At 43.4% G+C, this 12,114-nt stretch overlaps 1 protein-coding gene across 1 annotated transcript in view; it reads right to left on the reverse strand.

The window, feature by feature from the left end:
- Positions 1-10,759, reverse strand: part of tshz3a (teashirt zinc finger homeobox 3a) — a 16,560-nt gene extending 5,801 nt beyond the window's left edge. The window contains exon 1 of the mRNA XM_020603014.1: positions 10,461-10,759. Within this exon, the coding sequence (XP_020458670.1) occupies positions 10,461-10,500 (40 nt within the window). The 5' untranslated portion in view covers positions 10,501-10,759. The remainder of the gene's footprint in view (positions 1-10,460) is intronic.
- Between the last annotated feature and the right edge of the window lie 1,355 nt (positions 10,760-12,114).

Below are 12,114 nucleotides of genomic sequence, written 5' to 3' on the forward strand. Positions count from 1 at the left end.
CTCTCGTTATTTTGTTTTGCGCGGGGTCTCCCATGCCCTGCCATTCTCCACTGATAGGCCCCGACAGCCCTGATCAAAAGATGTCGCCGGGCCCCAGTCCGCTTGGCAGTCAGTGGCATGTCGTTTGTAAAAAGGGCCAAGCAGGGTGTAAATAAAATGACATGATCACTTCCCCAGCCCCTCATGTTCTGGACACAATTATGATAATGTGGACAAAGGTGAGGAGGTAATTCGCTCATGCTCAGGCAAACACGCAAGGGAGATATCTCACTGCTACCAGTGCTCGAGTGATTGCCCACACCCTCTTTCCTTTCACTTTACTTTTTCTGCCGCTTCTCCTCTGGAGGATATTTGTGTCAGATTCTCATTTGAAAGAGGAAATCCAGCCAGGATGAGGTAGTTAATGTGTTTGTGTCCTGACTAGCTGGTCACAGATGTCAGCTTGCATTTGGCAAGCCTGGCACAATGCTTGACCAAGTTGTCAGGTCACCTTTCTCTTCCTCAGCAAGAAAATATTCCACATATTTCTTCACATCGTCAAGCTAGTTTATCAGACTATTCCTATATCTAAATTCATGGCATTTTATCACATTCTTAGGCCTTCATGGGCCTTCCAACGTGCTTTAACCTGTTAGTAAATGTTTTACATTTCAAACAAATAGAGCTGCGGCCCTGTAGGTTATTGTTCATTTGTCATTAAGCCTAGATAGCACAGAGAGGGGAGGTAGTCCAAAAGGGACCAGCTATAAAACCTACAAAGTCTAGCCATGCTCCCAGGCAATTTAAAATGCAAAACAAAAACCATTATGTCTGAGCACTATCTGTTAATTTAATCCCCAATGACTGATAATCCATCACACAGGACGACAACCACATCCAATTATTCTCCCTGGCTTGACTGACAACAGAGGTGATTTATCAAGCTAATAAAAGGTGATGGGAGTATAGAGGGTCCTTTAGAATAAAAAAAAGAAGAGGATTATGAAAGCAACAATACTCTTGGATGCAGTCTTAACTAATATCTAAGCATATGGTGTAGGATCAACGTATGAGTTTTCTAGTGTGTGTGGGAAAGAGAAATAGAAGGAGTGTGTTCTTGTGATGATAAAGTGAGGTTGCCATGTGGAGGAATGACAAGAATCATTAGGTTCTATGAATGATTCCTTTGGGTGGGGGTGGAGGGGGGCAAGTAGGGTAGGAGGTGCACTTTCACACAATCAACATCTCAGTCACGGCTCACACAGAAATAGCAATAACAAGTTCACACAAACACACAAGCTGCAGAAAACAAGTCTCTCACAGAAACACAAATTTCACCTTTAGACACACAACCTCGAATGCACTCCCATGTAATTATAAATAACACTGTGACACCACCACACACACACAAACACACTTGTACACGCACTTAGATGCAAGCGATGAGGAAAGACAGTGACATCTTGGCATGCAGGAGGCATTACTGTGGAGTATCATTTTCATAAACATAAGGGCAGCAGACGAGGGATAGAAATACTGCAGTGCTGCTCTGACGATCAGGAACAACAGTCAGGGCAGGGACAGGGGGTGATAAAGCAAGAAGGTGCTGTTGCTGCCTCTAAAGCAGAGCCTTTCCGTATCTTTCTCTCTGTCTTCTTCCTGCTGTCCTGTGTGTTATTTCTCTTCACATGCTGCTGAAAGCAAGCGCAGTCTGTTTTTGATTCTGTGTTTTAAATAGGCCTTGCATGCATGAGTGTTAACAGAAAGACAGTCGAAACTCCATAGAAATTTGAATATCCTTTAGTGAATTTGTGAAAATGTAATCAAATACCTCTTCAGTAAGCCACAACTAAATCCTGTCCCTTTTCTTAAATTGGCTCCTTCATGACCAAAATGCATATTCCTGGTCTGGCCTCCACAGCTGGTGAAACATGCCTGGGAGCCAAATCACACCCAGCAGCAATGAGATAAACAGGATGTGTCATTACAAACTCTACCTGAGTCTGACCCTAATACTCAAATAACTGCTCGGTCTCTGAAAGAAAAAAAAAAAAGTACAACCTTGCCACAGGCATCGTGATAGAAGAAAAAAGGTCATCATGAGAACAACATTTCATCTGTGTTTTTAAGCCAAAAAGGTGCCGAATAGCAGCAGATGGTCTGTGTAATATAGCTACAAATTAGCTTCTTTTGTTCAAATTTTGTGCAAAAACACAGTGAGAAGATGTTCAAATTCACATGCACATACTATTGTGTGAGATTATCTGTTCACATGGTGCTTAGGCCCTTCATAAACCCTCTAATGTAAAATGTAAATTCAGTGTGCACATTATACTGATAAAAAAGCTTAATCAACATCCTAAGTTTTTTTTTATCAAGAAAATAAAACAGAAATTAATGCTATTGGGAAAGTAATTCTATATGGGTTTCATAGGTTGATTACCTCATTATTTCTAATGTTATTACTATACACAGAGAGAACTGCACACAAAGACACAACAGGGATCGAGGGAGGGGAGAGGAAGTTCTCTACATCTGTGGTCCCTTATAGCTTTCTGTAAATATTACAGAAAATGTTTTATGGTATTGTTTAAACACAACAACAGAACAACATAAAAATAGAAAGCACAGAGACTGATGTTTAATAGTACTGGCTCAATAAATTCTAAAACTATGCACAATTGTGGATTTGCTCCCATAGACATTAAAGAAGTAATACATGCTAACCTGTAATTGTGGTGTAAACAATGACATATAAATAAAGTTTAATATTATTATCATCCAGGTGATGAGCAGAGGAAATAGGTTACGGTGACTTTTGATCATGTACTGGTTGATATATTCGAGGCCAGTTGGTGATCCAGTAAGAGAGAATAGAAATTGTGTCATAACATGGCGAGAGTTTCTTGACATGTGTACAGATTTTAACTGGACCTTGACGGCCTTAAACCAACATGGCCCCTCAGCAGGGGTCTCTTTCTGCCAGGAAACAGCTCCAGAATACTACAGGACAGGAAGTCACCTCAGTCTCTATCCAAAAAAAAAAACAAAAAACCCACAAACCACTGACTTCCACTCACACTCTCAAGTTTCCCAGCAGCCTAAAATGCTTTAAATAGATTAGAATAATTTAGTGCAAAACAGCCCCATTCTGTCAAAAAAGGAGGAGATCAGTAACATACCTAAAATGCCTTTCTGTTGTACACATTCATCAAAGTAACACACTCAATCAGACTTAGTTCTCCCCGTCCTTTCCCTTTGATCCTTACAGGCTGGTTCAATGTCCCCCAAGAAAATATGTACCAGGTGATCTGTGGTCATTTGAAAAATGAACAACTCCTGACATAAGTATCGGAGGTTGTTGAGGGCTGCTCACATTCTGTTTTTACTTTTAAATACTCTGCAATGACATTATTCTCATGCAAGCCAACATGTTAGAAGCGATCATGGATGTCTTTGTCGGTTTTTATTTGTACATGTTCTCTACCCCCTGATGGCATTGTGAATACATTGTGTCCGCTGATTGTAGTACAGGATGTGTGATATGGGAGATGGGAAAAACAGAGATCATTCTGGCCCCAGGCAAAGCTTAGGGCTGAGCCTTGTCAACGCAGATATTAAGAGGAGAGGAGAGAGAGTCAGGCAAAGACAAAGTGAGGCTGAGAGTGAGGCAGAGGAAGGGAAAAGACACAGACACGGAGTAGATTCAACCCCTGACTGACTGTTGTGCTATGACTGGACCTCAGAGTTGCCAGCTGCACGTACAGACCTTCAAGACCAAAGAATTCCCCTCGTTTATCTGTCAAGAGACAAGCCACAAACACGTAAAGGCCTCCCTTTACTAGCCCTCACACAGAGGAGAAGGTCCCAGGGTGAAATTTGATGCAGCCACAATAAGCGATAAACAAAATGGAAACAAACAAAAGAAACCCCCATCAAAAATAGTTTCCACAGGTGCCGATCCAAGGCCAGTAATAAGGATCGAGACTCCGCAGGAAGGCAATGTTCCAGTTCGACATCCACACCGAGCCTGTCTCGTCTGATGATATGTAGTCAGTCAAACTTCCTTCAACTATCTACGCCTCCAGTTCTCAAGTATCCCTCTTTCTACAAGCCTTACGCAAGCAAAGCTCAGTGAATCAGGACTGTTGTTTATTTCGCCGTTGCTTGAACTGTTTAGGCCTCATATTACAGTGTTGTTCACCAGGTTGTGTGGATGAGACTAAACAGTCGGAGAGGAGGCTGAAAGGAGGGCTGAAAATAAGTTTCAGTCCAGTACCAGGACTACTGTAGATCTGACATTTTGACTTTTTGTTTTTTGTATTTTATAGTTTATGCCAAAATTCCTACCTGTCATAACATTTTGCTTGCCAACATTTTTGCAGAGACAGCGATTTTGTACAGATTTACACCTGTAGCCTCAGAAACACAAGTGATTTGACAGATTTTAAACAACATGTCAATTTTAACCCAATAATCTAAACTATTTGGAGATGTAGATTAGTAACCCTAAACTGTCTGTTATACTTGTCACTCTATTGCAAAACTGCATGCACTAAAACTACAGTACGGTACGTACAGTATATCAAAGTCAAACCGCTTTGCAATGGCCGGCTTAGGTAATACTCCAACAGAGTGTTTCCACAACTGGACCTGTTTAAAGCATGTCAAGTCAGCTCATGTTTTCTTTGCTGCTTGAACTTTGTTGTAAAACTGTCTCAGTTAATATCATGCAGGTGTCATGGCAACTTTTTGTGGTTGTGTCTTTGCTTCTCTACTTGCAGGTTGAGCATGATGTCATAACTAATAGCAATCATGTACAAAAGCTAAAAATAGATTCTCCTTTACGGCTTGGCATTACACCTACACTACTACACGCATCAAGGTTGTTGTTTAAACAAGGTTTACTGTATCTATTACCAGTGAAAGGCAGGTCTGACATCAGGCCTAAGGTTCTGTAGATCAGAGTAAAGGCCTGACACTGGGGTAAGAGTTGGAGCTAAAGCTGAGACTAAGGAACAGGTTCAAGTCTGAATCTAGGGTTAGGTTTGTAGCTGGCACTAAAACTTGGACTAAGCTGAATCTCAGGGGAAGCGAGAGGTAGTGAAGGAAATAAAGTCAGGGCTTGGGGAGTGGGACGACCAAACCCCTCTCACAACGCACAGCTGCTGCCATGATTGCCTAGCAACGAGGAGGTGATAGACGCAGCTTGAAGATGGATGGCCACCATAAATCACAGTAGTGTGTAGGAGGAGGAGGAGGTAGGAGACACGGAGAGGGAACAAGAATGGGACAAAAAAACAATTTTTTTCCTACTTTTCATCAGCAGATATAGCCGTGCCTTGACCTCTCTGTGTACTCTTTTATTCAGTTCAAGCCAATGATCATTTTCTAATGTGTACTGCAATAAACTCCACTGAGTCTTCCACGTGCCTCCAATTTTGAGAGTCTAACTTTTTAAAAATGATAATAGTGACAGACTATACCTTTCATAAAGCAACCCTTCAGGCAAGGCAATCTGGGTAGTGTAGTTGTGGGATAAACATCCCTGGGCTATCTGATTATGGCCTTCCTGCTGCAGCACTGGTGTCTAGTAACACTCAGAGAAAGCGCTCAGCCATCCATCACACAGTGAGTGTCTGTCTTAGGCTTTCCACCCTGCTTCTTCTCGTCCGGGCTCTCCAGTTACAGCCATACATGGCCGGCCTAAATAATATTCTTCATGATAAATGGCACTATAAGCCTGGTATCCATCATTAATCTGATTTTTAAAGAAGCATCCATCTTGGAGGGAGCCTGCTAGGGCCACGGGAGAGCAGAGCAGCTCGGGTTCATATAGAGGCCAGGCTGCTGCGTGAGTGATACCTGTCAGCCCTGCTCATCAGCGAGCAGCACGCACACACACACACACACACACACACACACACACACACACACTCTCATACAGCATTAAAGACTGACGCCGTATGGCCATATATATGCACGCGCACGCACCTCTGCGCATATTCAGCGTGCATAAGTAATAAGTACACAACACCAACACACTTGTTGGATTTGTATACTTAGAAAGTATATTTCTCCCCTTTATTCAGACATCCAGAGACGTGTCATGGAAGAACATTCTGTCACTCATCAAAACACCACTCAGTGTAACTCAATCCTCCTTGTCATCTCGAAAAAAATCTCCCCTCCCATGCACGTCTCCTCAAGGGTTTCAGGAAAACTCACTCCTCCCTGGAAAAACTCACTCAAAACGATAGTCTCTTTTCTCGACTCTCCAGTCGCTGTCCACTGAGTCTGCACCTCATTCTCTATTCCTCTCCTTCTCTTTGTTTCTCTCAGTCTGTCTTGTTTTCCCCTCTCACTCTCTCTTTCTCCTCCTCTCTGCCCCCTATCCACCTCCCTTCTCTCTGTGTCTGGTAAAGCCTGTTTGATAAATGACACACGTCACCATGTCAGAAGCGAAGGGTGGGTCAGTGATAAATGACTCTGTTGAAAAGGAAATCGGCTCTCTGGCATTGCCGGGCTATTCTCCTCCTGGATTGGGTTTCAGGACCCCTGAAGACCGGAGCGGCTCAGTTTCCCTGAAAAGAGCACACATCCCACCAGGCTCTGACACTCTCTGCCTGCCTCTGAGGGGGGGAACTGAGAGAGAGGGTGGGCGGGAGGTAGGGTTGGAGGGATCCGGTCTGTCCCATTTGTCGCCACAGTGCAGCTGGATCTATCACAACAGTGGTGGGACTACTTTTACAAAGCAGCCGACTCTGTGCCCAGATAGCAGCAGTCCCAGCTGAAAACCTCATCTGAAAGCACAGAGAAAGATGAAAGGGAAGACGCTCTTCTATTTGTGACACTACTACAGCACTTACACTCCTCTTTCTCTCCTGGAGCCCAACCCTATCGCTTGACATCTGCCAAGTGTGTGTTAAAAGGAGAGAAGGCCCATTTCGCCGCCCACACTCTTCCTCTCCTCATCGTCCTCACCACCAGCACCCCCCTTCTCATACACTCTCTCTTTCACTCACTTGCTGGCAGGGTGGCACTGTTATCATTACACAGGCAGGATTTATGGAGTCAGGGCTGATGGCAAAAACAAAAAGGCATCTGTCAATACCTGTGGGAAACACTCTGTCAGCTTCCCTCCTCCTCCTTGCACTGGTGCTCACAGCCTCATTAGGTATGCACTTATCAGACACATAGATCACAGACGTGACTCAACCTCACCGGAATCCAGCCACAGGACTTTCATTAGCAACAGGGCCTGCAAGGCCAAAACATTTGCGGCGCTCACACCTGCAAACAACACCAGCGGAGGCGTGTTACTGTTAAAGCTCACCAACGCTGTCAGTCCGGGTGTCGGTTGAACAGTTAAGTCCCAATGCCTGCTCCCCTGCTGCTTCCGTAAGGACATGCTTTTCACACATAAACAACGGGAAGCAAGACAGATAGAAAAACAGCTTACGTCATTTCACTTAGTCACAACATGTGTGCATGTGCGTGAATGTGTGCTATAAATACCTGCATCATTATTTGCATCAGCGCCGCGTTTATGTAAGATGTCTTATATATGCTATGTACATAGCTAATGTGCAAAGACAGGGAGAGGGAAAGATAAGGAGAATCTGGGTGATGTAAAAGGCCTGCAGGTTTCAAAGAATTATGGCCAGACCCCAGCAGAGGGTCTCCAGTTACACGGCTCTTCATCACTATCACAAGCCAAACCGTGCACGTGGATTCAAACCCCCCCCAAAATGATTGCTTGCCCATTGGTTTGAGTGTGCACACACTCACAGAGAGACATGAGTGATGGCTGCCATTCTGGCACCTATAGTCCTGACCCTGCAAAAAAGAAGAATCTGTTACTGTGGAGCCTGGTCCAAATCAGACCCCCCCCCCACACCCTTCCTTTTTGTGCCGGACTTTCTCTTATATACACCCAGAGCACAAGTTATGACAGAGAAAAGGGGAGAGCAGCTTTCTCTGCTGTGGCCTGACAGTGCACTGACACAAGCAACACTCCAGATACTGTAAATACACCGACAGCATTCTGTAGATATACTGTGCAGCTTAGACCCTCCATTGAAACAGCATTGTCTTTGTGCCCACATGCTGTAAAGCCAATGTCGACTTTCTGTTAAGTTGGTAAAGTATTTCAACTTCCTGTGGCCGTTTCAACAGCTTCAAGGCCTAGGCTCACGGCGAAGCTAATTGCCAGCTACAAAGGAAGGAGGTTTGTGTTTCCACAGCTGGGAGAGTCTCTTACTCATGGTTGCTTGGCTGTTTACATGGCCAGCTGCCCTTGGTTGTTAAGAGCACTCAGACCTGACCCAGGTACGCAGGCTCATTTGTCACCTGCAGCGGAAAATTGAGTTACAGCACAACCAAAGGCGAGCGGCTCTGTGTAATATCAAGTTGATTACATCAAAGTGGTGGCAAAGCTCATTGGGCTGGGCACCCTGAGCTTGTCATCTCCAATCACAGGGCCTGTCAGGACTCCATCAGCCTCACGGTTAATTGGACCAACGCTAATGAAGCAAGCAAAACAAGTTTCTACTGTGGAGAGAGAAACAGAAGGAGGAAGGGAAGAAAGAGAGGGTGAAGCTGAGAGAGTGTGTGTTTGAGAGACAATGAGAGAGCAGAACGGGCGGGTGTGTGTGTGTGTGTATATATATATATGGAGGGGGGGCAGCGGTGGTGGTAGATTTTTCATGCAAGTCTCAAGGTTGCAGTGGGCTGACTCTCCCCCTAAGTCCCTAATCAAGGCCCATCATCTGTCATCCTTTTCTTTGCTCACTCTATCACCATGCTCTGTGCTGCAATCAATTCATCATCACCCTTTGTGTGCCACTGAACAGTTGACAACTTTATAACTTGCAGCTGCACAGGCTGACTGACAGGGGTGGAAGGGGAGCATGAAAAAATGAAGAAATGAATAGATGAATGAATGAACAAAGAAGCGTGGTTTTCAGGGAGAAAAAGTTGTTTTCTAAAAACACAAAACGATCTATATTACAGCCTTTTATTCCCTTTCGTCAACAGAGAAACAGCAGTGTAGCAGGGAGGAGAGAGGAGCGAGAAGAGAGGAGGAGATGAAAAAAACCTATCCTTCTCACTGATCTGAAATCAGAAAGCTTTCAGTCATTCTTTATGTGCTCCCCGCGGCCACTCTGAGCCAGTGAGCATGTACATTAGGCTGGGGCATTTTGATGAAATAAAAGCCCAGGCCAGCTTATGGCTAAACAGAATGGGAGCACTCACTCAGCCTGTCTCTGATTGACCATTAAAGCCATTGATGAATGGGCCTGTCAGGGGAGAGACAATTAAATCAAACATGAAACAAAGCCGTTGTGACGGCCCGGTCTGACAGAGCAAACCCATTCCTCCCCTCCATTACATAGCACACGGCTCCTTTTACAACCCCTAACCCACTCCTCCCGCCTCCTCTACTGTGTGTGTGTGTGTGTGTTAGAGGCTATGTTTTTTACTTGTCCTCGTCTGGCTATTGTGAGATATTAACTGTGTGAGACTGTATGTTTGTATCCAAAGTGAACAAGTGAGCATGTGCACATGGGAGTGTGATGTTCTCTGCTGGAAGTGTGTGTCTGTTTGTGTGTGTGATAGCTCACTGTGAAACCACTTTGTCCCCTCTTCTTTCACTTTTTTGAGTTACTTGACCATCAGATTGTGAGAGGAGTGTGTGTGTGTGTGTGTCTGTGTGTGTGTGAAAGGGGGGGGGGGGGGGGAAAAAGAACACCGGGCACCGGTCCTTTCAAAGTGGTTTGAATGTGACGTCAGGTGTCTGCAGCACACAGTGGAAGTGATTTTCTGATGCAAATCGGGAAGGATAGGATCAGAGTCGCATGACAGCCAATCAATCAACCGTCAAATCAGACATGGCAACTGTCGATTATGGCTCCTTCCACCCCAAGAAACCCCATTGTCTGTTCACAAATTGTTTATCTTATCCTAAGAAAATAAAAAAGCTCAGAGGCAGAGCTTTTTTCGCTTGTGCAAAGAAGTTATGCTCTCGGATCAAATGCGCATAAACCTCTTAGGTGGGACTCCTCCGGGACTCAACATCAAGAACGCAGTGCTTATTTCCAGAAGGTTTATCCTTATAGATAAAATGTGGATCGCAGTTAGGATCGCTAAACTATCACGGATTTAAGTTAGGAACAATAGAAAGCGAAAGTTTACAACAGGCAACTCATTCACTGGGACTACAGCAACTGCGCAGCGTGGAAAGCAAAAACGCAGAATCGCAGATTGTTCTACACAAACTGTACATCCGCTTTTAAAAGGTAACAGTTTCTATGAGGTCTCACAAGAGTAGCCAAGAGTGACAAAGCGCATCGTGAGCACATACAAGTGGAAACGGAAATGCAGTGACTGTAAAGTGAGCTTTACAAAACAAAGGTAACACCCACCGCTTTATAATAGTAAACCTTATTTTTACGCACATTATAGTTGGATCCACATACCTGCTGCGCGCTTGGGCGCTTCTTGTTTCCTTCGTGGCATTTCTGTTTGTTGGAATTTCCGTGAAACTCTTCTTTTTTATTTAATATACTCCCTCGCCGTATCCGGGAAGATCCACCTCTACTCAAAAAAGATTCACGCCTTCGTGTTGTACACTGCACAACATCGGGGAGTCCGATGGGAAGAAAAACTAAAAATCATCGTCACAGATTAGGAGCCTGCGGGGAAAAGTCAGCGGCAAAATAAATAAACGAGGTGGCGAGAAAATCTTTTTCTTGAAATGTGTGATCGTGTTAAGAATGTCAGCCCAGCGTCCACCTCGGCTGCCTGGTCTGGCAACAGGCAAAGTTGAGGGATAAGAGAGATGATCGCGTCACTCACAGCGGGAGGAATGGGCAAACCCACCGCTCCGTTAACTCTTTACTCCTCAGAGAAGGGCAGACACCACACACCGAGTGTCCTCCCACCTCTGCTCTTCATGTGAGTCACAGCTCACTGGCTATTAGTTGATTATTACACACAGTGGCCTGATCATTACCAGGCGCAAAACCACAAATACTCCAATAGTGACAGCAGATATGTGTCAACTGGATTCATCATCAATGAAGTTAACTAACCTTTAGCACATTGTAGTTTTAATCTGCCATGGTAATATTTCTATGGAAATGTGTATATTTGCTGTATTATTATTATTATGATTATTATTATTATTATTGTTGTTGTTGTTGTTGTTGTTGTTGTTGTTCGAGAGATTAAACTTATGTAGTAACAACACACGTGTGTTACACTGCTTTTTTGTAATATGCAAAACACACTTAGCCACTAATAATATTTTTAAATTCTGCAAAATTTTCAAAGCTTTTGTTCAGGTACATAATTCAGAGTTCACTTGTTTTGTGATGAAAACCCTAAAGCTGCAGTATAGTAGGTCGGTTATTTCTTATGGATTTATTTTACTTAAGATGTTAGAAATGTATAGCTTTTGATAATAAAAAATAGGTGATACATGATTTTGCTATAATATTTTTAGATATATTAGATGAAATATGCTTTTCATTTCACTGTCATTACAGAAAGTTTATATAGATTAATATTTTTTATATTTAAAAAAAAAACCAAAGGAGTTGTGGGAAGAGATGTATACTAAATAAACAAAGCAAAATGTACAGTACAAAGATATGATCTACCATATGGCTATGAGCAATATGAGTCTGATTAATTAATTATATATGTAGTATGAACAGTAATATAAATAGGTTTGATGAAATGTATAGTTGAAAAAGGTTATCTAAATACAATCAGTTGAAACTGCTGCATATAATAGGGAGTACAAAACCAGCAGGCAGTGATTTTAAGTCATTTTTGTATTTACTGGTAAAAACCAAGATCTCTTATCCTGGAGTATATAGTATATAACAGGTGCAAAAATTCGTTCCTGTTGCACTGCCCCAAAATGGAAATGTGCCCGATGACTTGTCCTCACTAATTTAATGTGAGTCGTTAAATGTTAGCTTTGCAGTAAAAGCATCACTTCACCCATATTTCCACATCAGGTAGAGCTCAAAGCCAGGTCGAGGAAGGAGCGGTAATGAGTTCTTTTCACCACTTGTCTCTTTTTTTTGTCTCAAGCCAGCAGTATCTCTGCAGAGGGGGGTG

This window comes from Monopterus albus, unplaced genomic scaffold (genome assembly GCF_001952655.1).
Source record: "Monopterus albus unplaced genomic scaffold, M_albus_1.0 scaffold59.1, whole genome shotgun sequence".
In the NCBI taxonomy this organism is placed as follows: Eukaryota; Metazoa; Chordata; class Actinopteri; order Synbranchiformes; family Synbranchidae; genus Monopterus; species Monopterus albus.